At 33.5% G+C, this 27,178-nt stretch overlaps 1 protein-coding gene and 1 long non-coding RNA gene across 2 annotated transcripts; both read right to left on the bottom strand.

The window, feature by feature from the left end:
* Positions 1-52: 52 nt before the first annotated feature.
* Positions 53-7,257, bottom strand: LOC133784484 (uncharacterized). Its single transcript, XR_009871365.1, has 3 exons — positions 7,006-7,257; positions 6,871-6,906; positions 53-256 (listed from the first exon to the last, which is right to left on the bottom strand). It is a non-coding gene; the product is annotated as an uncharacterized LOC133784484 (long non-coding RNA).
* Positions 7,258-7,940: 683 nt separating this feature from the next.
* LOC133783203 (cytochrome P450 71D9-like) lies at positions 7,941-10,518 on the bottom strand. The gene is made up of 2 exons (XM_062222753.1): positions 9,528-10,518; positions 7,941-8,820 (listed from the first exon to the last, which is right to left on the bottom strand). Exons 1-2 carry the CDS (start codon positions 10,437-10,439, stop codon positions 8,206-8,208), a joined length of 1,527 nt encoding a protein of 508 aa, XP_062078737.1. The 5' UTR covers positions 10,440-10,518; the 3' UTR covers positions 7,941-8,205.
* Positions 10,519-27,178: the final 16,660 nt, after the last annotated feature.

Below are 27,178 nucleotides of genomic sequence, written 5' to 3'. Positions count from 1 at the left end.
AATAACTTCGATATCAGCTGGTTTTACTTGTTCCCAAGCTAGTGTAGTTGGGGGTACGGTGCTACGCAAATAACGAGCCATAGAATTGTTGAACCACTTGCCGTACTTTTGAATAGCTTTTCCAGTTTCTTTATCAAACTCTACTTTCAAATGAGTAACTTTTTTGATGGCCAGCTCCTTCTCGATATTGGCACCGTAATAAGCTCCCCTGCCTCTCTTGGAGCCACCACCTGTGTCATTACTTGTTTCGGCCATTCTACATTAAAATATTCATTAATTAACTAATTCAAATTATGTATGTCTATTGTTTTTTGTTATAAAATTAACATTTATTCATTATGGTATTTCCAAACCTACCCTATTCCGACCTAGTGGATCCCTTGGAGATAGTAAGAAGTCATGTACTTCTCCTCAGTTTTTTAAAATGTTTATCAAACATTTAAAAAAAATGAGGAGCAGTACATGAATACATTGTCTATCCCCAAGACATCCACTAGGTGCATCACTATTATTTTTTGTTATTGAATTAACATTTTATTACTTATTGTCTTTCCTAACCTACCCTATTCCGACCTAGTAGATCCCTTGGAGATAGTAAGCAGACATGTGCGACTACACACTTTTTCAAAATATTTCATCAAACATTTTGAAAAAATGAGTAGCAGTACATGAATACATTGTCTATCCCCAAGGCATCCACTAAGTGCATCACTATTATTTTTTGTTATTGAATTAACATTTTATTACTTATTGTCTTTCCCAACCTACCCTATTCCGACCTAATAGATTCCTTGGAGATAGTAAGCAGACATGTGCGACTACCCATTTTTTCAACATATTTCATCAAATATATTGAAAAAATGAGTACCAGTACATGAATACATTGACTATCCCCAAGGCATCCACTAGGTGCATCGCTATTATTTTTTGTTATTGAATTAACATTTTATTACTTATTGTCTTTCCCAACCTACCATATTCCGACCTAGTAGATCCCTTGGAGATAGTAAGCAGACATGTGCGACTACCCATTTTTTCAACATATTTCATCAAATATATTGAAAAAATGAGTACCAGTACATGAATACATTGTCTATCCCCAAGGCATCCACTAGGTGCATCACTATTATTTTTTGTTATTGAATTAACATTTTATTACTTATTGTCTTTCCCAACCTACCCTATTCCGACCTAATAGATCCCTTGGAGATAGTAAGCAGACATGTGCGACTACCCATTTTTTCAACATATTTCATCAAATATATTGAAAAAATGAGTACCAGTACATGAATACATTGACTATCCCCAAAGCATCCAATAGGTGCATGTGTACCTATATCTAATACTATCATTAATTAATGATAATAAATAAACTTTTCATTGAATTAAATAAAAAGTTACATACACTTGTTTAAATTACATATCACTGTCCTCGTCATCACTAACTACAACATCATTACGAACATCACTATCACTATCACTATCGACTAGAACATTATCGTCATCCTCATCGTCTTCATACTCGACCAACGTGTCGTCTTCAAATTCAACTTCATCATCGACAACAAATTCATCTGAACCTTCGCCAACCAAATCATCAACGTTGTGCACTTCAGTGGCATTGACATCAACCCGATCATACTGAAGATTATCAAAAATTGGAAGTTCTACCCACAACTGAAATGAAGAAGAATTAACTTCTTGCAATATTGGTATATCATTTGTGGTCTCAGTATCATCAACATCGGAATTTGTGAAATCCCATACATTCCTTGGAATGTATTCATTAACGAGCCTCCAATCATCCCCATTTTTCACATCTCGAAGATAATACACCAACTTCGCTTGAGATGCGAGAACGAAAGGATCATCTTTATAACATTCTTCTTTCACATATACGCTCGTAAAATTGGATTCCACTTTAATTCTACTTGTATTGAACCATCTACACTTGAATAGGACAACACTGTAACCCATCAAGTAGGACAATTCAATTACTTCTTCCAAAACTCCATAGTAGTTCACTCCTTCCTCACTTGGCACCATTACACCGCAATTTTGTGTTTTAAGCTTCATATCACGACCACGAGTCACAAATTTCACACCATTCACTATCATCCCTGGATATGAATACACGGTGCCGCTTGATTTGTTTGCGAGAGCATACAATTCATTATTCACTTCAGTAGGTGTTGACTCATGCAAACCGTTCACCTATCAACATTAACATTGAAAGTTAGTTTTGGATTGACTAATTGGGGTTTCAGAAAAGAATTGACTAATATACATACTCTTTCTTTGAACCACTGAGGAAAATCAGTTTTTTGTTGAACTTCAAGATTCAAGCCCCCCCGTCTTCTTAATTCATCCATATGCTCACTACAAATGAACAAAAAAACTATGATTTTGGCATTTACTCGGTATATAAACCAAACATCATTATTGAAAAAATACTAGAAAACACACCTAAGGTACTCCTTAATTTCGGCACAATTGTTCAAGATATACCACTCAGCCTTTTGCTTTAACTGCGGATTGAGGAGCATATTTGATTTCTTACCAAATGGACGACCAACAGCCTTATAAATAGAATATTCCCGATTTGGTTGGGATTCAACGCGATCGTCATTCCTCTCAGGTCGATTGAATCGAGTCTCAACCCCCCGCAGGTACATTGAGCAAAAGGTTAAAGCCTCATTCACCACGTAAGCTTCTGCGATTGAACCTTCAGGACGTGCACGATTTCTTACATATTGTTTATAAACTCCCATCGAACGTTCAATGGGATACATCCACCTAAAGTGCACGGGACCGCCAAGAATTGCCTCTTTCGGAAGGTGCAAAACCAAATGCACCATAATATCGAAAAATGCTGGAGGAAATATCATTTCCAACTTGCATAAAATGGTGATAATGTCTGTCTCCATCTTCTCAAGGTCTTTCACATTCAAAGTCCGTGCACAAAGTTTTTTGAAAAAACCGCACAACTCAATAATTGGCTTCCGAACTTCCGGAACCAAAAACGACCTAAGTGCGGCGGGCAACAACTGCTGAAACAACACGTGGCAATCATGTGATTTCAACCCAGTTATCTTGCCATCATTGACATTGACATTCTTCGAAAGGTTTGCAGCAAAACCGTCCGGGAATTCAACTGACTTCACAAATTCACAGAAAACTCGACGCTCCGGGACACTGAGGGTGTAACTGGCGTGCGGTTTCTTCCACTTGTTTCCCTCTTTGCGGAGGTGGAGTTTTTCCCTAATTTTCATGTCTGCTAGATCAAGTCTTGCCTTGTCAGTGTCTTTAGATTTTCCCTCTAAGTTCAACAAAGTTCCCAAGACACTGTCGCAAACATTCTTCTCAATGTGCATTACGTCCAAATTATGCCTCAACAATAACTCCTTCCAATAATCAAGCTCGAAAAATATGCTCTTCTTCGACCAATTAAGTTCAATCGGAGCCCTTTTGCGTTTCACACCACCAAATTCTTTGTGTTTCCCAGGATGTCTAATCAGCAAATTCTCTAATTGCTTCAAAACATCATCACCGGAGTAATGTTTCGGTGGTGGCCTGAGTTCCCTGTTACCGTCGAATAGTGCTCGTTTGCTCCTCCATTCATGATCCATATCAAGAAATCTCCTATGGCCAATGTATGCAATCTTACTTCTAATCCCTACAGAGGGAGTTTCTTCATTGCATGTGGGACACGCCTTGTACCCTTTTGTGCTCCACCCAGACATCATAGCATAAGCTGGGTAGTCGTTAATGGTCCACAAGACTGCTGCACGCATATTGAACAATGTACTATTGTATGCATCTCTTGTCTCGACACCATTCATCCATAACTCCTTCAACTCGTCAACCAAAGGTCTCATATAGACATCGATATCTTTTCCAGGTGAAGAAGGACCTGGAATAAGAATAGACAACATTAATGACTGTGGTTTCATGCACTTCCACGGCGGCAAGTTGTATGGGACAAGTATTACAGGCCACATGCTGTAAGAGTTGCTCATGTTCCCAAAAGGATTGAAACCATCTGTAGCCAACCCAAGCCTAACATTTCGAGGTTCGGCTGCGAAAGATGGGTACAACTCATCAAGGTGCTTCCACGCCTTACTGTCAGCGGGGTGCCTCATCACACCATCTTCCCTTGGCCTTTTAGAATAGTGCCATCTCATATCCTCTGCAGTATATCTGGAACTGTACAGCCTTTTCAATCTCGGCGTCAACGGAAAGTACCGCATGACCTTATGGGCCACTTTCTTCCCGTTCCCACGATTATCTTGCCAGCGACACTCACCACAAACCGGACAGAATTCCAAATTCGCATTCTCCTTCCAAAACAGTGCACAGTCATGCTTGCAAGCATCGATGGACTCATATCCCAATCCAATACTCCGCAACTTTGCCTTCGCCTCATAGTTAGACTTAGGTAAAATTGTTCCGTCAGGCATAGCGTCGACTAACAATTCCAGCAAACCATCAAAGTAATGATTGCTGCACTTGTTAATTACTTTGAGATGCATCAGCTTCACCAAGAAGTTCAACGCGGAATACTTTCGGCAACCCGGGTACAGTTCACTTGACATCTCCTTAAATAAATTGTCATACTTGTCGCGATGTTGAGGATCATCTTGGGGAGGATCATTATAGTTTCCATGGGGAACGTCATCTTCAGCGTAAACATCCTCCAGGATATCCGCTATCTCATCTCTATCATGATCTCGTACCACAGCTGGTGGCGACGGCAGCGCCTCTCCATGGTAATGCCACACTTTGTAGGACTGTACGATGCCATTGTTGAATAAATGCATCGAAATTGCATTTATAGGCTGGAACTTAACATTCCCACATTTCTTGCACGGACAGCGAACCAAACCCCGATCGTTCAACTGATTTTTGGCGATATCGAAGAACTCCTTAACACCATTTCTATACTCCAGAGACCAACGATTCCTCGCACTCATCCAGCTTCTGTCGCTTGCCATCTTTAAGCGAAATAATTAAGAAAATATTAATAATTGTCTTAAAATAAGGGAAATGATAGTCAAAGTATTTCATGACTGTTTGTCTCCCTAATTATCACTAACTGATAATAATATCCTATCTCTGGCAAAAATAATTATTTATAGAGATATTTCCGGCTAAATTACTCAAACTTACAACTTACTAACACTTAAATGACACGTGACACCACATGATTGGTACACATTATTATTATTATTATTTTAAATAATTTTTCATAAAAAAAAACATTTTATATTTTTTATTTTTTTTAAAAAATCCAATTTATTGTTTTCCAATTTAAAGGTAACAAAAAATAATTTTTTTTTTCATTTTTTACAAAAAAAAAATCAAATTTGCTGCTTTTAATCAATTATTTAGGATTAAGTAAAAAAAATATTTAATCTTAAATTATTGCTTAGATTTTAAACAAAATTACTTAATCTTTAATTGAAAACAAGTAGACAAAATGATAAATAGGAAGATTTTAATAATAATAAATTAAAAATTTTGAGGATATTAACAATATAAAATTAAATTTAAAAAAAAATGTATTTTTCATACTTAATCTTAAGTTGAAAAAAATTTTGAATTTTTTTTTAAAAAATGTAAATTTTATTTTTTTGTTAAATTAAAAAATATTTTAAGAATAATAACAAATTTTATCAATCATGTACTGCCACGTGTCCGTTGACTAGTCTACTTTAACATTTACTTATTTATTACTTTTAATTTAAAATTAATTTAATTATACATTAATCTCCATTTTGTAATTTTTTATTAAATTCTTTAATTTGTATTGGATTATTTACTTAATCAATAATAATTTTATTATATTTATATTTTATTAAATCATTTATATTTTTAACTTTTTCAATTACAAAACATCTAATATTAATGTTAAAATTAATTATTAATTATTAATTATTATGATTGGTAATTTTATTTTATTTAAATTATAGTTAAAAATTATTTTTTTGATGAATTTTTAATTATACTTAAATATTTATTTAATTAATTATTAAACTTTTATTAATTTTACTAACTCCAACAAAAATTGGGCAGCATAACGACTATATTTCAAACTATCCCAAAAATTTAAAAACCTACAAATTAAACACATATATAACCAGAATAGTCCCAGAGCAATATACAGAACATTCTCATAACATGCACAACATAAACCAAGATTAATAACATATATCAAATCTTTCTATATCAGTAACATCAAAACAATTTATTTAGTAAATATTTATAAACAAATAATATTTAATATAAAAAATATAATATATATTTTTTTAATATACATAATCTAATCTATTTTTTAATATACATATTAAGCATTAAAATTAAAAAAATATACATTCTCAAATCAAATTTTTTTTAATAAATACTAAAATTATATTTTCTTTTTCATTATTAATATCATTTTTTTAAAACTACACATTTATTTATTTTGTAAACAGAAAAATATAATTATAATAACAAATATCACACACATACATTTATATTAATCAATTTCTACAAAAATTTAACATTAAATAAACATATATACACACCCATTTACAGAAATACATAAACATATATCCATATACAAACATATATACAGATATATAAAAAAAAAAAACCAAATTTAAGTATATATATATTCAGATATAACTAATATATATATATATTCGGATATAACTAATATATATAAATATATACATATATATAAACTAATATATATAAATATATACATATATATATTCGGATATAACTAATATATATAAATATATACATATATATATAATCATATATAAATATATATATATAAACCGAAATATATATAAACATATATAAATATATATATAAACTAACCTTTGCATTTGTTTCACCGAGAGAGTTACAACACACCTGTTCATAGGGAGAGAATAACAAAAAAAAAATACAATTACAAAACATAATATTGAGAAAAAAATCCAAAAATGTTAAAAAATTTCTCATTTTACTAACCTTGAGAGATGCTTCAATATATAACTTGAGCCACGGCGTGGGATTATGGGACACCGGTGGTCGGAGACTATCACAGAGGAGAGAGAGAGAGCTTTGCTTACAAACTCAGAACAGAAATGGGGAAGAAGGAGGCTGCGGCTGAGATATATCGTTAAGACTTTTGCCGGCGCGTTTCGTTGCGCCGGCAAAAGTCTAAAAATGCGCCGGCAAAAGTGTTTAAGTAAACCCTAAAGTAAAACGATGCCGTTTTAATTATCTCGACTTTTGCCGGCGCGTTTTTTCACTTTTGCCGGCGCAACGAAACGCGCCGGCAAAAGTAAGCCCACCTACTTTTTATTTCAAACGTGTAAAAATTTAAAAACACGTTGACTTTTGCCAGCGCGTTAGGTGAAAGGCGCCGGCAAAAGTTTGTACGCTTATTTTGAAAAATCTGGCATTACTTTTGCCGGCGCAACCCCGACTTGCGCCGGCAAAAGTCATCTTTTCCGGCGTTAAATTGTGCCGGCATAGGGTTTGATTTTTGCCGGCGCAATTCATGAATTGCGCCGGTGAAAGTGATTTTTGCCGGCGCAATTACGAATTACGCCGGCAAAGAACTGGTTTCTTGTAGTGAATGGTACCGCAATTAATGTTTTTGATTAATAGTGAAATACTGAGAGGGTGATGATATATAATAAGAATGCCATACACATAAACCTCATTGGGGAAAACTTGGAGAGTCTTGAAAGAGAATAATGTAGAAAATTCTAAAATGTAATTATTCAAATTTTAGCTAATATACCAAGTGTATTTGTACATGATGGGGATTCATTATGTGTCCTCTTTGAGTTGTTAAGCATGAAATAATAATAAAATGTATTAGAATAGTGGAAAGAATTAAATCTAAATCTTTATTCTAAAGCAATGCATGAAAAAGACTACATAAAGTGACAAAATTGTTGATGGAATGACAAATTTTTTTTTCTATATATTAGATAATAAACAAATAGTTTTACATAGTTCTCATTAAAACAAAAAATGCTTTAATCTTCCAATAACCCAATTTGATATAACATAGTTGCTACTTACTTTTTCAATTGCTACTAATTAAACAGGTGATATACTAAGAAATATTTAACAATAATAAAAAACCAACACAAGCAAACTAGTAAAACATTCATGATATATATGGCTAGCTTCACCTAACTCCACATGTGATCATTAATTAATATAACTTGAAGGAATCAAGTCTATACAATTTTTTCTTTTCAGTGTTGCACCAAACGACTCAGTCATGTCAATATCTTCATGTTTCATTCCATTTGGGAGTTTCCAATTGAAATGGTATAGCAACAATGCAAGAGTGAACCCCACATTCACGAGACCAATTGATAAACCTGGACATATTCTCCTCCCAGCACCAAATGGAAGATACTCAAAATGGTTACCCTTTGAGTCAATAGAGCTATTTAGCCACCTTTCTGGTATAAAACTATCAGGCTCAGTCCAATACTTAGGATCTCTTGCAATTGCCCATACATTAACTATGGCTCTGGTTTTGGTCGGTATCTGAAACCCATTAATTTCACACTCATGTTGGCTTTCTCTTGGAATTAACAAAGGAAGAGAAGGGTGTAATCTCATGGTTTCTTTAACAATTGATTTCAAGTATGTCATTTCACTAAGCCTTGTTTCATCAATGGATGACCCTTTCTTGCTAAAGACTTCTCTAATCTCTTCTTGTGCTTTTTTCATTATAGTTGGATTCTTCATCATTTCAGACATTGCCCATTCGATTGTTGTGGATGATGTCTCAATTCCAGCACTATAGATGTCCTGAAAGATTATATATACATTAATTAAAACCTTCTGTATTATTAATTACAGAATTAAATTATCTTAAAACTTTTAAGATATAACATAATATATTATTATAATTTTCAAATAATTATTATTAGGTAATAAAAACAATTTTCTTTTTAGTTTGGAAATTAATTAAGAAATTTGTAAATCACTACAATATATGTAGAATTTATATCTTACTTGACGGACTTAAAACAATTATATTCTAATATATAGCAGTGTAACTATGAAATTGATTAATTTTTCAACACTTGACGTAACACCAAATATATACATATATATTAATCTTTGGGAAGTTTGAAAAGACAAGACTGTACACTACTAGATAATAATGAACACGTGCTTCAAGAGATAATGTTTGAACCGAATAACCAAGACCACATATATATATATATATTTATATTAATAAATATATAGAAGGTATGGTGCAAATGCAACTCTTTTAGTTACCCAATAAATATATTATTTTTCAGAAACATAATAAAAATTATCATGCATGAAACGAAATAAGTTTGTTTGAATTTTATTTTCATTTTCGGTTATAAAATTATTTAAAATTTTATGAACATGTGAAGATGCTCTAAATTATAGAATATCAAAGAATAAACAATTAATGCATTTAATAAAAAAGTTAATTCTGACTTAACTTTTCGAATCGAGTTTTGAAATAAATAACTTACCCAAATTATTGCCTTAAGATTGTCCAAGGTCAAGGAATATCCACGGTCACCATTGTTGTAATGCTTGAGAAGAACATCAATCATATCTTCTTCCTCATCGCCACGCTGGCCAGCACTTAACTCCGTTGACTTTTTCTCTTGGTGTTCTTGAATGACTTTATCAAATATCCTCGATGACCTTTCTCGCAGCTTCATGAGTTTTGGCTTAGATCGACTAATATGGCCAAACAAACTCACAGAAGGAAAATAATCGGTAAGTTCAAACCCTAATGACACCTCCACAGTCCCCATCAACACAGACAAGATCTCTTCATCATCCACCTTTGACTGACCACAAGTAACCCTAGAAAAGATGCCACACAACGCCAAATTGACCTGGTCAGTGAGATTGATAGCCAACCCATCATTCAAACGAATCCATTCCACAAAACTAAGCAACCCTTCTTTTCTAATAGGCTTGAAAAAGGACTCAAGTCTTGCTGGGCTGAAAAGCTCATGCACAAACAACTTCCTCACTTGCCTCCAATATTCGCCATATGGACAAAAACCAATGTCTGAGTAATCATATAGTATGATCTGGGAATAAAGAATCTGTGGCCTAGATGCGAAAACGATGTCGTGGGTTCTCATGATCTCTTTGGCATAGTCTGCAGATGAAGCTATTATGGTGGGAACTGCTCCAACTCTTAGGTACATCAGGGGCCCATGTTTCTTGGCTAGATCCCTGAGTTTATGATGGAGTAGGGAAGAGCCAAGAAGGTGGGGTATGTTTCCTACAAGGGGCAATTTCCATGGTCCTGGGGGAAGGTTTAATGAGCTGGTTTTTGTTGTTTTCAGTAGTTTGGTAAGCACCATAAACAAAAAGAGGAAGGAGATCAAGAGGATTGGGAAAGAGGGTAGTTGGATCTCCATGGAGATTAATTATTAGTGCTTTCCTTGGATTGGGAAAGAGTATGTTGTACTTAGTTTCTTCCCTTTACACATGTATATATAGAAGAATACGTCTCATCTATTGTTGAGATGTGGGAGATTTGTAGTTAGCTAGACATAGCACTCCAATGAGCAGTATATTGTCTAGAGACTTCTTGGACATGCACCCATAAATTTTGAAAGCTCATTGGTTCTAATAGTAGGCCACATTTTTATGTGGTGGGGTGTAGCATATATAATTTTTTTTAAAAAATGAAGCTACTGATTTCAACCTAAAAAGCAGACTGAGGGACTCACGACCACCAAAAGTTGAGAAAAAAACCAGTGCAGGGACCTTCAGGAACGATGAAGATGGTGGAGATTGTCGCCTGAAGGACGACCTTTCCCGGAGTCGAGGGAGACAACTTATCTACACCATTTATCTATAGAGATATTTAGATGATAAACTAATTTGATTAAAAAAATTACAATTATGCGGGAAATATAGAAAATTACTTTTATACTGTTTTGGTTGCATTTCTTCCTTTTTAAGGTATTTTATACTTTTTTTCTATGCTGCAGTTTGGTACTTTAAGTTGTCGAATACTACAAGAGGTGTCACTATTTAATTAGTGAGTGATGATGCCCATAATAATTAAATTGAATTATACGGGACTCGATATTAGATTTTACCAATAGCAGTATGCCACATCCTTGTATTTTGCCGTGTTGAAAATAAAGTTCAAATAAAAAACAAAAATAGACATGCGTGCAACAAACTGTTTGAACTTTATTTTAATCACTGTAAATTGTATTCCAAATTTTATGAAAATTTACAAGAAATCTTAAATGACTACAATATACACTATTATAAAAAAAATTGGAAAAATAAATTATTAAGTATCGAAATCCCAAAATGGATGCACCCGTAGCCTATATTTTAAATCATTTTTGTAGCTAGTGACCTATTTGTTAAACTAAACCGGATGCAGATTTATATGATGAGAGACAAAAAAAAAAAACTACAGACAACTCTTAATTAACCATTAGAGACACTTGTTGAGTCTTAATTGCTTGAGAGTCAAAAGGAACAAAAGAGCAATCAATAAAAATTAGAGTTTGTTAGTTACTTTTTGCTTGCTGCTTAATTTCATCTCTATTTGATGTGGTAATTTATCGCGTGGCCGTGATGGCAAGAACCAGGTCCTTTCTTATCCATGCATACTTTAGTCCACCAGTAAAGAAAAGAAATACAAATAAGAGTAAGGTAATTATTCAAATATAACTATTATCTTTAACCCTTTATGGCATACACAGAGGCAAACCCAAAACCAAAAGCGAAAAAAAGAAAAACAGAGGCAACCATACAATGAGAGAACAACCTTGTTAATGTTGTCATATGCATTAAGAGGCCATGCATGAAGAAATAGTAACGATGAAAATGGTGGAGCTTGGCTTCAAAAAGTCGACCCAGGCTAGCTAAACAGTCGCCGGATAAGGACGACGTTTCCCGGAGTCGAGGGAGACAACTTATCTACACCATTTATCTATATAATTTGTGTTGAGACCTTCAACTTATCTAAAACAAATTGAAGCTTGGTTTTATATATAAATATATATATATATATATTTATACATATGTCAAAAGTATAAACATATTTGAATGGAAGATTTTATATGCAGTGAAGTCATAATATTTCTTGCATCATTCACAAGTTATGTATAGAGATATTTACCTGATAAATTAATTTGATTAAAAAAATTATAATTATACGGTGAAACAGAGAAAATTACTTTTATAGTATAGTGTTGTTATTTGATATTTTAAGTTGTCCAACAATACAAGAGGTGTGACGCTCTAATTGGTTAGCGATGATACCCCATAATAATAATTAAATTAAATTATGTGGGATCTAATATTGGATTTTATACATAGCGGTATGCCACATCCTTGTGTTTTACAGTACCGATAACCAAATTCAAACAATTGCATTTTACAAGCGCATACAAAAAAATAGACACGCATACAATAAATTGTTTCGTGAAAATTTACAAGATGTCTTAAATGACTACAATGTTCACCGTTATAAAAAAATTAGAAAAATAAATTATTTAAGTGTCGAAATCCCAAAATGGGTGCACTGGTAAATTGGTCGCACCATAGATGCACCATATTTTAATATCATTTTTGTAGCATGTACCTACGTCCACGAGTCATTTTTATTGAATAAGTAGCCTGCGTTTAATGCTTTATAGGCAATCTCAGAGAGCTTTGAGACAAATTTGTGCATAAAATACTAAATGACTTAACCAGATTATTTATAGACATGGTTTATTGAATATTTTTTCCCTTAATTCTAGGGAAGTTACAAGATATCTCATTTGAATTTGAAATACAACAGAATTTATTAAAATACAATTAAATATATTAATTAATATCCCTTAAAAATAGGGTAGTTTACACACAGTTATAGGCATTTATAACCGTGAACACGTTATTGCTTCAATGAATTTTCGAGCCTGCAAGATGTTTCGAGCTCAGCGTAACAATAGTGTCGCATCCTCATCTGTCAGACTTTCGAAGCTGTCCTTCGGATGGAACCTTTACTTTCGAGCTCACACTGCATGCTCGGATGCCAATGGCGTGGCATCTTAAAGTGATTAACTATCTCCACAAGTAATCACGTTGTTCACCCTTTTACATATTTGATTTCCATACTTGCGAGCCTAGATTTCGAGGCTGCTTTTTATATCTCGAAATTTGGGGTGTAACAAACTTAAAATAACAACTAAGAAATTCTAAGATCACTAAAAAATAACATCGTTATTAAAATATATATATTTTTTATTTAAAACATTAACACTGTTACATCCAGATTTCGAGATAAGAAATTATGACCTCGAAGGCTGAACTCGTCAAGTGTGAGCTCGAGATATATAAAAACGCATGTTCATGGTCCAGCTGTAAACCCCCCGAAGCAAGGCGGCAATCTCGAAGATGTAACCTCGAGATTCTTTCTAAGCTCGAAAGAGCATAGCATCGGGGTACATCTGTTAGCGAATGCCTTTAGACCGAGTAGTCCGAGCTTAAAGAGAACAAGCTCGAAATGTGACAGCCTCGATGGTATCTATCTGCTCCGAGCAGGTCTTGGAATAAGACGGCCAATTCGTAATCTGTCAGTAAACCTTGACTGACGTGATGCTGGTTGCTGATCTCGGAATTTGATGAGTCGTCTGGTGTAACACATTCTGTACGTTTAAAGATATTTATTGTTGTAACATCCCAACATCAAAGGGATATTAACAAGTCTGTTATCTATTTCCTAGTCTTCAGGGGATGTTTCCTTATATATAGGAGTTACAACATTTAATATCATTATTTCAATTAGTATGCAGAAGTATCTTCCCAAAATATGTGGGAATGAACTCTGAAAACTCTCTATAAATAGAGAGGTCATGAACACTTGTAAAGGAGCTAGGGATCTTTTGATATCTTGAGAGAGAACTCTGGGGAATTCATCTCTGAAGGATTTCTAGAAAACTCCAAGTTCTAAATAAATAGACTCGTGGACTAGGCACATTTAACTGCTGAACCACGTAAAACCGTTGTTGTTCCATCATACTATTCATCTTCACCATAGCTCATATTGTTTAACATTTTAAGTTGACGAAAAACGGCGTCAACAAACACAAAAATAATAATATTTGCAGTTAAAAAATATTTAAATTCTAAACTTTTAATTTGAACAGCCAATGAAAGATAATTTTTGTGGAGAAGTTCCTTTGAATTTGTTTATGATTGGAAATTCTTTTGAATTTTTTTTTAGTTTTAACTATTGTATATGAAATTCAGAAAAAATCGTATCTATCTTCTATATCAAAAGAGTGTGTAGATAATAAAAATTCTTAGTTTTAAAGTTTTTTGTTGTTGTTATTTTAACGAAATATACTTTCAAAACCAATTAAAAATAAATCTTTATTAATTATATTAATATAAATTCAAATATTATAAAATATCATTAGATATTTATTAATTATTAGATACAAGCAACTTGTAATATGCATGTTTGTTTAGTTTTATTTATAGAATTTATTAGGTATTTTTATTAAATTTTTATTAATGTTATATAAATTTTGAAATAAATATCTTATTTTAATTAAATAATATATTTATTTTTGTTTAAGTTTATGTTTGTTCTAGTTTTTTAATTTGGCAGTGACATCAAGAGATTATATATCATATGTTTAATGTAATATTAAATATTATACATGGATTTAAATTTAACTTTCTTGTTAGTTTTTTTTTAAAAAAAAAGAGCACTTTGTTGCTAATTCACAGTAGATTATATTATATGTTTAATATGATATTATTCTAATAAGTGAGTTTAAGTTTAATTAAATTTTATTTAAGTTATAAAACATATGATTTTATTATTTTTAAATAATTATCATTATAAAATATCTCAAAAATATCATATTTTAATTTGTTTAATTATTTATTATTTTAAAATAATTATCATTGTAAAATATCTCAAAAATATCTTATTTTATTTTTTTAATTATTTATTTTATTTTATTTAAGTTTAAGTAATTACAAACTACTATTAAATATAAGAATATTCTGTTAAATATAAGAATATTATGTTAAAGTTAACATTAAAAAATAAAAAACCATTAAAACCAAGAATTTCCATTATCTACACACTTATTATATGGAAGAGATATTAATATAAATTCAAATATTATAAAATATTATTATTATAATAATATATAATATATATTATATAATCCTAATTTTTATAAAATTTTGCTATAATAAATATTTAGTAATTATATTAATATAAATTTGTTATCCAAAATATTAGCATTGATGACGTGGTAAGTGATTCCTGGACACGTGGCTGACACCTGAAAACGTTCTGCTAGAGTATCGACCAGAAGACACATTAGAAGCAGTATGGACCAGTCTTACCTGCGACCAGTCTGGTCGATAGTTCCACATACAAAACAACATTTATGAGAAGATCTTTGTGAATCCCGAATTTATCTCACACAATCTCCTGAGTATCTGATTATTCGGGAAAGAATATCTGTAACAATCTTTTGTAATCCCCCTTGAGCCTATAAATAGCAAAAGATAGCTCAAGGAAGGGACTTTTGGCTTTTGAATCATTTGAGACTATAGTAATTCTCCTAGCAATATTGTATTGTTCTTCTGAGGTTAGTGAAACTCATTGAACCCTTGTTCTTTGATCACTCATTTGATTCTTAGATCAATATCAGTCTAAGTGGACGTAGGTCATTACCAGATCTTGGGGCCGAACCACTATAAAATACTGTATCTTATTTACTTTTGTCATTACGTTTTTCTCTACGCATTCATTCATATCAAGCATATTCTGACTCCGTGTCAGTTGGCCAAATCGTGGGTCAACAAAATTTAAATATTATTATAATAATATTTAATACAAAACTAGATATTTACTAATTATATTAATATAAATTCACATGTTAATATTATTATTACAATAATATTTAATACATAATATATATAAGTGTCGTGTGTGTATAAATAATATGAATATGTACGTAATAACTAAATAAGAAATTAGAATAACATTTATCTTCTATTAAGAATAAAGAAGTTTCCTCTCCAATCATTAATGTGTAATTTGAATAATTTCATTAATGTTTTGTACATTAAACATTGTAGTTTGTGATCTAAAATGTTATCGTATTATTTAAAATAAAAAGAAGCCATAAAACAATATTTTGATTTAATTTTTCTTTTAATATACTTATGTCATTTTTTTATATATAATATTGTTTATTTATTTCAAATTTATATGATAATCATACATATTTAATAAAAATAGTTTTTTTTAAAAAAATAAAACTAAGCAAACATGCATTATACATCTACTATATATATATATAGAATATAAAAAAGGGGAATCTTTTTTATGTAAAAAGATTTAAAATAATTTTGTCAAAAACAAAAATATGATTAACATTATAATTATATCTAATTATATAATTAAGATTACAAGTTTCATGCATCATTGTTTTGACACTATATTTTGGGACACCAATTTTGAGGGCATATTTGAGTCCCAATACATATTTTTGACCAAAAAAAAACAAAAATTCATATGTAACAATAAATGTAGTCCTTGCATGTTTTGTATCTAAATTTATATTTTTATGTTCGGATCAAAAATGAATTTGTTTATATTACAAAAAATATATATTTATAAAATGCTAAACAATATATATTTATCAAACAAAAGTCAAAATAATTTTTTCAATAAAGTGATTCTGTTGTACGTGCCGTGCCGACTTCTTATATATATTTTATAGTTTTTTCTATCTTTCCTAACCTTATATTGATTCACACTTCAAATAAGTTACAAAGTTATATAGGTCTCCTTAAGTAAAATAATAATAAAGTTATAGTAGTGGGAATAATATATATAAATGTATTATATATTTGGGTTTTGGTAAGAGTACCTAACCAAAAAAAAGTTATACGTATAAGACAGAGAAAATCGTATTATTTTAATAAAAACAACAATTAAAATCTTATAGAATCATCAATTAGAAAAGATAACCATTGAACAAGATAACTGCAATTATTGTACGAACTTTGTCACATTGGTTATAATATAAAGTAGTAGAAAAACCAATATTACAGATGGTGAATTATTGTCCATATAAAACTAAACGATTGATTGATTAGAAATAAGGTAAAATCGGTGACTATAATATTAATTATTGATTGAATAAGCATGCATGTACTAAAAAAAAGATGCTTGTCGGTAAAGGGATTTTTTCAAAAAGCGGTAAATATTTGCGGTTTTTTTTTCTTGCAAGATAATTAAAAATGCTAGAATTCTTTCTTCTTCTTTCGGATGTGAAAAAACTTCAATCTCATTCTATAATTGCCCCATTTTTCATCTGTTGTCTCTTTAAAAAACTCTAATTTCTCACTGAAAACTCTTTTATCCCTAATTTCGCATCTTTGGCTTTCTCATATTTTGACCATCCTCATATCTCAAGGTTTGTTTTTATTTTTCTATGAATTTTTAAAACTTTTTGTTTCAATTTGAATCTGAATTTTCAGTGATTTTGTTTGTTTGTAGTGATTTTATTGCTCTCTTTGGTGTCTACAAAAGCAAACGGAGGTGCACAACACCTCTTGGTAATAATTTTTCTTTTTTGTTTTTTTTTCTTGATTTTTTTAATTTTCCCCCTCATTTTCTATTGTAGTTGTTGAACATACCACTACAAAAAATGTTGTCTGTACCGAGGACCCTATATACTGAGAACAAGTTCTTCGTAGATGTGTTTTGGCAAAAGTGTGAGTCATTCGCGGGTTTGGAAAATGTTAAGTTCTTATTCCAAGAACATGTCATCGACATATAGGGTCATTACATATCTCAACCGCGCAACTCCTTCTTCTTCCCCTTTCTTCACAGAGATGTTTCTCTCTCTTCTGCAATCCCCATCTCACACCAAAAAAACTCCAGCTGTCTCTCATTAAAATCTCCATTTCTAGGTTCGAATCTCGCAATAAATTTAGTTTTTCTCTCTATTTCAGAAGGTAAAGTATAATTTTCGGCACTGTAAATAATTCGGAATTTTCTAAAAATTTGTAAAATGCTCTAAATAACTATAATATATACGATTATAAAAAAAATCGCGTCGAAAACTGTTCACGGACTAAAAACATAAAAAAAACTCTACCGATAAAACTCTTTTTGAAGTCCTCCCAAACAAATTTCCTATAAACGAATACCACAAAATATAAACGAAGGTACAAAATTTTACAAAAAATTACATAAATACAGTATTAAAATATAAAATAAAATACATGTAATAATATGTCAGAGTAATCCATGTAGGTACGTAAGTCATAAAGTGTCATTTTCATGATAATAATAATAATAATAATAAATCAGAGTAATCCATATAGGTACGTAAGTCCAAAAGTGTCATTTTCATGATAAAGAGTTTGACCACTACATATATTAATTCAATATTCGAGAACTAACTAGCTTGCAATAAATTGGGCAAAATTTAGGACTATTTCTAATATTTTTATATTTTAAAAGAAAGTAAACCAAAAACCATATTAAGTTTGAAACTAAACTTATTGGATAAAAAAAAAAAAGAGGTGCAATAATGGAAGAATAACTTTACCAAATAACCAAGATAATATCTTTAATTATAATTGTAATACATTAGATACACACATCTGGAAGAGGAAAACACCACTAAGGAAGATAGCAACCATCACCGTTACAAATGGGACATTTATTTATGAAAGTTGTTATTTAATATTTTAAAGTACTTAATAATATCCTTTAAAAAAAAAAAGTACTTAATAATACATGATACTTCATAGTTAGTTAATAATATATTATAATACTTATTAAATTTAAATATATATATATAGAACCTCATATTAAATTACACCAATAAATACACCACCTCTTGTAATATTGGGCTCCACTAACAATCATTAGCAATTCTATTTATATATATCTTCTATTATATAAAAAAGCATAAATAATAACATTTATTTATATATATCTTATATAATAGAATAATGTATAATTACATATGATATTTGTACTTTTGTGTTTTTTTTTTTTGTGATCTTCTTTTGTCTTTTCCTTTTGTTATTTTATTATTCATACTAATTGCTTATATATACATTGCAGACAAATATGTTGACGCCGTTTTTCGTCAATTTAAATAAGAAGAGCATTAGACATTGAACTAAGGAAACTAATAAAAAAAACATGAGATTTTACATGATTCGGCAGTTAAAATATGCCTAATCCACGAGTCAGTATTATTAAGTGGTGGAATTCTCTTAAAGCTTTTAGAAAGCAATTTTTTGCAGAGTATTCTCAGTACAAATGAAATTCTCCTGTCTATTTATAAACTGGATTACAAAATATCTTCACTCTTATTTCGAGAAGTTACAATTCAAATTTGAAATAAATACATTAATTACATAATATCCCATGATATTCGGGATGTATTATCATATTACAACAAATCCCCAAGATATAGGGCTTTTCAAACAGTAACTGTGTTCAAACTAGATTACCGACCTCGAAAGCATAATTTACACGCCTTTGAGATCGACCAACATCACGAGCTCGTCATTTTGGTTAACCTCGTCCTTAGCCAGTAACTTTATCGAGATCATCCCTTCAAGTTTGCAATGCCCAGGCTCGAATCTTCCCGACTAGTGCTGAATCGCCAATAAGAATAAATCAAGAAATTTATACAAGTGTTGAGCCCTTGCAGTTGATCAGTTGTGGCATCGAGCTTGACTTGTAACCTCGAAACACCATCGAGACCGCATGTATCATCGAACTCACCAATTCTATCGTCGTCACCTTGATACCAAGCGAAATTGTCAAACTCAGTTCGCGCATATGCTAATGATGTGGCGTACTTGCTTCTTTCGATCTTACATTTTACAAGCCTATCTTTTGAGACCGAAATTTCTATTCTCGAAATTTGGGTGTAGCATTTTGCCCCCTCAAAAGTGTTGGTTCGAATCCAATGACAAGGAAACTTTTGAACTTCTACTTTTGTAAAATGTGCCACCTACCATACTCGAGTATGGACGTGCGTCACTCAGGGATTGCACATGCAAAGTACTTGAGTACCCTCTTTTTCCGTGCACGTCCTTTCCACTTCTTTTTGCCGCCAATGTTTTAACCAGACCCCATCCATCAGATCAAGTCCCAAACCAAACCAAAGGTCCAGATTTATTCGACCTTTGATATCCCACATGGTCATATATATATATATATAAGCCATCTCTTCTCCTTCATCAGTTTCACTATAATTTTTATTCCTCGGAAAACACGAACCAAAGAAAAGAGAAAAACCCATAGCTTTTCTGTGCATGTTTTCTAAACCAAAGAAACAAAGCAACTCCAAATCCTTCGGCTCAGTGGAATCATTCCTACTTCCCATCTTTCAGTCGACGATCTTCTCATTTCCATGAACCAATTTGTGTAAATGCTCTGATCACCATTCACATGTTTTCCTTTTTCTATGTTTCCTCTGTTTGTGAGAATATCTTCACTGGTTTTTACTAGTTTTTAAGACATTTATTCTTGCATTAGACAAGTTTTTCTGCTTCATACCATAGTATGCTTAGAATCATGATTTAGGCTAAAAATTACCTGGTAAAAATGTATAAAAATGGAGTTTTTCTAAAATGAGGGATTTTTAGTTAAAGGTTTCATGTAGCTTAAGAAATAGGGTTTTTAGTTTAGGGTTTTAATGCACAAATCCCAAAAATATCACATTTTTGGGTAACTGCCAACTTTTTTCCTGGAAACATGAGATTTTTTTTATGCTTGTATTAACCTCCCCACTCTTGCGTGGATGCGACCTCCATGCCCGAACTTTACACTAGTTCGGGAATGACATCTGAGTAAATCTTTCCCTTTCAAGCCTTCAGTTTCAATTATGGCAATCTTGTTATCTCGAGCTTTCGAGCTCGAGTTATCAAAATTAAAAGTTCCTTGTGATTTTTCTATATGATGGGCCCTTACCCTTTTCTTTCTTGTTAGATGTCGCAGTACTCTGAGAATCAGTGGGGGCTCAAGTTTGTGATACCTTACCACCCACCAATTCCCCATCCCGAATCACCTTTCACTTGAAATTAGCATTTGATCCGCGAGTACGAAGAACGGTGCGAGCAAGAAGATACACGAGACCACTTTCGACATCAGATTGTCGAGGTCATTGAAAGAAAAAGAAAAAGACTTTGAGTGGCAGCCTACCCTTACCCAGACCCCGAGATTAGGCCTATCCTATTAGATCCTAAACTCAAATTCACCATAGCTTTTCCTCCGGGCAAGCACGCATTCAATTTAATGGAAGGTCCTTCTAACCAACCACCTAAAGCTTCCAAAACACTATCCATCCCAGTCTTGGAGAGTTCTTTCTTCAAGGTCGAACATGACCAAAACTCCATCACCTCAACGCGATGAATCTCCGAGCTCCTTTCATGCCATGGATTGAGACTATCTGGAAGCCTGATATGTTGTCCTGCCAGTTCCGTCAAGAGGAGCTGCTTTGCACCTAGGGATGGCAACCCAGATAGGATAGTTAAGCTCGCGGCCTGGAACTGTGAGCACTTACGAGCCAGGTCCCTGTTGCTCTTCCTGAAGGACAATTTTCAAGGCTTCCTCGATTATGTCGACAGAGTTCATTTCCAACTTCCAACGAGCTTGTATAGGATTATGTCCGCACTAAAGTCGTTGTACAAGGAGATGAAGTAGGAGGAGCCCACAACGCATGAGATCTTATATCTCTTTTGCCTTAAAAGCAACCCTTCCTGAGCCCATGGCAGAGATGGGTTCTATTATCTGTCCATCTACCCAAAAGAGAAACGCATATTCGAGGACATGTCGAACCATCCTCCAAACTCTAAAACTGCTTTCTTCTGGACAGACGGCCTCGCTCCTTCTCGACTCTAATCCTTTTGGAGAATTCGTAAGTTCCTAACATTCCTTGGCTAAATTCCATTTAGACTTATGTGTCCTGCTGAATTTAGTTTTTTATATAGTTAATTATCATCGCCCTTAGCCCACGAAAACCATGAGAGAGTGAAGGGAAGCCATCCTTAAGCTCCCCTATGGTCGGCAATCCCTCTCCTATCTCCTCCACGAGGATGAGCTTCGAGCTTGTGGCCTTATAGGAGAAGGCGAGACCACAAACGATGCAAATATACAAGATGGGAAGACGTACCCATGCCCACTGCTAAACTCTCTACAAGAGGCAACCGTGGGGGTCAAACTTCTCGGGCCCACCGACCTCGCCTCTTAGAACCCTTAGGCTCGGGAAACGATGCTCAGGATGAAGCCTCAGCGAGCTCGTCAAGAGGTAAAGTAGTGCTCAAATCCTCCATGTTGTCTCCCTCCTTACTAAAACACAAACCCAACGTGATGAACCTCTTTGAGGACCCCAGGAATAATTTCCTAGTATGGTCATGGGTAGACCTTAGGGTTCGTAGGTGGGATGGCTAGCTAGGTCAATACCAAACAATGTATAGTCTAAACAAGGTTTGGAATGGGATAGCAGTGCAATACGACACAAACAACTATAGAGACCTTTCGAGGATGTCCCCCACTTTTAGGGATGGGACTCCCGTAGCCTCATCTGAAGAAAGGGGAATTTCCTTGTCCCTAAACTCAAACTCTAGTGAGTCTTCTTTTTAGGATCTTATGTTGTGACTTAGTCATTTTTCCATACAAAAATGTATTGATCTCTAATTGTCTTTTTTCTTTTTGGCTTAACCAATATACTTTGTATTCTTCATGTGATATGGAGTGGAATCTCGAAAACCTCTTGGGACAGCCCCCCAAGCCCCGTGGATTTAAACGAGGTCACATGACCTCAAAGAAAGGGCCCACCTAAAAGTTGGCCAAGATCGCAGAGGGCTCGTCTCCCTCAAAACCAGTCTCTACCGAGCCTAAGGCCCAAGCTCCAGCCTTCACCAACATGGTTCCTGGCATCACACTCGTGACCTCAGCCGCCGCCACTGCCATGCCTTTGGAGACCGTGCCACCTCCTCAGGAGAAGAAGACTCTTCCCGTTTAAACTCTTGTCGCGAACAAAGGAAAATAGATCATGCCTCTTTCGGCCAATAAGGCCATGGGTGCCCCGACTGTGGTCCGCAAGTTTGTGGCCTCCACCCATATGTGGGAATACCCTTTGGAGAATAAGGCGAGGGCTCTTGGAGTCGATCTGTACTCGGACATGTTGTCTCGAGCTAGCCAGGCATGCCACGACCTTGATGCTGACGTTTGGCGGTTCCTGAGAGGTGACAATCCTACACACCTCACTGACCAAATAATGGAGCTTTCCATCTCAGTGAGTTCAAGTTTTTATTGTCTTTTAACTTCCTTTTGCATCTGTCTAGTCTATAACCTTAGTAAAAAAAGTTTTTTTGCTCCAGGCCCTTCTTGGTGTGCTCCATCAGAGCTTAGTGTTTTCCTCCAAGTTGGCAATGGCGGAGAACCTAGTCTATGAGGCAAACAATGCTCGTATTCGAGCCGAAGATAATTTGAAGGAGGCCAAGGGAGCCATGTAAAAAGCTGAAGCGACCCGTGCTAAAGTAGAGGATGCCCTCAAACCTCTCCAATCCAAGCTTAGCTCCTCCAAGACGTCGGTCAACAACTTAAAGGCGGAGCCTGACACCAAGACAGCAGACTTTGATGCTGCCAAGGCCGAAATAGAACACCTGAAGATCGAGACCAGTGCTGCCAAGGCCGAGGTCGAGCGTTTGAAGGATGAAAATAAATCCACCTTTGAAATTCTTGAGGATGAGAAGAAACACATGCTCGAGGAGTTTGAGGCCAAAAAGGATTGAGTTATTGGCCGAGCCATGTATATGATCTGGTCTTTGAATCCCGACATCGATGCCTCATTCCTATAGGACAAAGAAGAGAAGTTCGTCTCCAAATGGAAGACTCGGTTGGCCGAGGAGGAGGTCACGACCACCACTCAAGATGGCAGGACTGGGGTAGAGAAAGGCGATGAGGCTGAATCCAGTTTGATCAATAAATAAACTACTTCAAACAGAGCTGCGTCCCTTAGAATTTCTTGTAATTACCTTTTGTGCCCTTGGGGCAAAGACAATTTATAGCTCAATTTTGAGCTATCTTAATTATCAATTTATAACAATAGTAATTTTTATGCACACAATTTTCTAGCTGAAAATCTTTATGCACTCAATTTTACCTTTAGCTTTTTGCCTTAATACCATGCTTTACATTTCTGGATTTTATACTTGCCACTGTTAAGGACTTGCTTTTATACTTGTTTATTCGTAAAAATATATCCATTGGATTTAGGTTCGAATTTCAATGCATTCATGCATAGTTTATTCAAAGTACCCATGTTCAACTTTGTTATTGTCAAGGTCGAACCTTACTTTTACCATGTACTTGAAAGTACTTAATTGGCATGTAATTTTAGTACTCTAGTTATATTTTGGTTTTTTAGTCACTATTCCTCATCCTTGAGTATGGCCTTGAGGTTGAAAGGTTAAGACTTGTTTGCAAAATTTTCCAGCCTTGATGTGGACTTTACCTTGGAAAATCTTTATGCACTCAATTTTACCTTTATCTTTTTGCCTTAATGCCATGCTTTACATTTCCGGATCAAAATATATTGAGTATGCCACTATTAAGGACTTTCTTTTATACTTGCTTATTCGTACAAATATATCCATTGGATTTAGGTTCAAATTTCAATGCATTCATGCACAATTTATTCAAAGTATCGATGTTCGACTTCGTTATTGTCAAGGTCGAGCCTTACTTTTACCATGTACTTGAAAGTACTTAATTGGCATGTAATTTTAGTAGTCTAGTTATATTTTTCTTTTTCAGTCACTTTTCCTCATCCTCGAGTATGGCCTTAAGGTTACGAGGTCGAGACTTGTTTGCAAAACTTTTAAGCCCTAGTGTCAACTTAGTTTACAGTTGGTTTATCTAGAATTCCAACTTTTTACCGTCGATTCTGTTTTGTTGGTTTGTTCCATACTTATTTAGTTCGCGTGTTTGATTTAAAATCCATACACTGATTTTCATGTCGGGTTAATAATCCACACATTTTTTTTCATGTCGGGTTAATAATCCAGACATTTTTAGTTCATGTGTTTGGTTAATGATCCATACACTTATAACAATTTTTCACGTCGAGTTAATTTCCAGACATTACTTTTTATTTTAATTATGTTATATTTTTTCAATCCTATGGTATGATTGTATACCACTTATGCCCCTTAATATCCTATGATTGTGATCTTAGGTTATTGAAATCTGAGGGTTTGCAAAAAAATAAAAAAGTATAACAATAAACAATACAAGTTTTGAACAAAATTCAAAATTTTATTGATAAAAAGTAAAAAATCAAGCACATTCTTGGTTACAACAAAAACATCATTCCTACATTACTGATAATAAGGTCATAGATGTTCACCATTCCAAGCTCGCAGAACCAACTCTATGTTTAACCTCGCCAACATATACACTCCAAGTCAAATAATGGATTCGATCTGGTAAGATCCTTCTCAGTTAGGTCCAAGTACCCTAGCAGACGGGTCTTATGTGGCTAAGAATACACGGCTTAGCACCAGGTCCCCAATCCAAATTTTCTATCTCGGACCCTCTTGTTAAAATATCTAATAGCTCATCGCTGGTATGCAACATTTTTTAATTGGGCTTCATCTCATCTTTCTTCAATGAGGTCCAGACTTTCTTCGAGTTGGGACATGTTCGAGGCCTGATTGTATGCATCGCGCCTTATTGTTGGGATTTCGACCTTAATAGGCAACATGGCCTCGCATCCATGAGCAAGGGAGAATGGAGTATACTCCGTTGAAGCCTACACTGTGGTTCTATAAGCCCACAAGACTTGAGACAACTCCTCTAACCATTTCCCCTTTGCCTCTTTTAACCTTTTCTTCATGGATCTTTTTAAGGTTTTATTGACTGCTTCCACCTGCCTGTTTGACTAGGGATGGGCCACAGAGGAGAAACTTTTTATCACCATTTTTTCGCAGAATTGTGTAAGTAAATCACTGTCGATTTGGGTCCCCTTATCTGCTACTATCTTCCCAAGCATCCCATATCTGCAGATGATATTCTTTACTACGAAATCTAGGACTTTCTTCGAGGTAATAGTGGCCAAGGGTTCACCTTCGGTCCATTTTGTAAAATAATCAACTGCGACTACAACATACATTACTCCACCTTTTCCAGTTGGCAAAGAGCCTATGAGGTTAATTCCCCATAATGTGAATGGCCATGGCACTACTACAAAAAAAGCTTTTCTCTGCGGTTTTTTTACTCAATACACTGCGGTTTTCGAGAGTATTGAAAAGCGCAGCGTATTCGACCGAAAAGTGCTTCTCATTAAAAAAAAAATTCAATTTCGAATTATAGCCCAGCATTTTTAATAAAAAAAATTAATTTTCAATTTTAATTATACATAATTATTTTCAATAGTATAACGTAATTTGTTAAATTGTTATATATACATTTCATATCTAATACAAAATAATTGGCTAGTAATGAATCAAAGACTTTAATCATTCTAACCAATATAAGTTAGCACTTTAATCTTACATACATACACAAATTTAGATTTCATAAACAAATGACATTAATCTAGCTAACCAATCACTTTGTAGTGGTAGTAGATCCTCTTTGACATTGAATTGTTTTTTGTCAAACCACTGCAAAATTAAAAAGTTAATATAGATTAGATAATTAAATACTATATCTAGTTTTTCTTAAGCAAAAAAGAGTTTAAAATATAACATACTTTCTTCTTGATAACTTCTGACGGATTCGGTGCATTTACAAGATCATAAATGTATCTTAGTACATAATAACCACATTCATGACTTTCAGGTTGTTTTGGACAAGAACCTCTCAGCAATTTTGTAAATGTACCGATGTATTCATTTTCCAAACATTGTGTGTATGCTCTACAAAAATTAAAATTAATTAAATACATATTATGCTCTCAACTTTTAAAAATTAATAATGCATACATTACAATTGAAGAACTTACTTTCCCATAACCTCCGTAATTATTGGTGGAGATTTATGATTTTTTAAAGGGTCCAAAATTATGGTCATCCCCCGCATCATCACGAGCACCAACATCCAATGTCGACTAAA

This window comes from Humulus lupulus, chromosome 6 (assembly GCF_963169125.1).
Source record: "Humulus lupulus chromosome 6, drHumLupu1.1, whole genome shotgun sequence".
Lineage (NCBI taxonomy): Eukaryota > Viridiplantae > Streptophyta > Magnoliopsida > Rosales > Cannabaceae > Humulus > Humulus lupulus.
Note: the sequence above shows the minus strand (reverse complement) of the source record. Positions and strands in the feature narration are given on the sequence as shown.

Excerpts from the sequence above, each read along its gene's own strand:
- LOC133783203 (XM_062222753.1), bottom strand. The coding sequence starts at position 10,439 with ATGGAGATCCAACTACCCTCTTTCCCAATCCTCTTGATCTCCTTCCTC. Across the intron at positions 8,821-9,527 it reads ATCTTAAGGCAATAATTTGG|GACATCTATAGTGCTGGAAT; the intron begins GTAAGTTATTTA and ends ATAATCTTTCAG.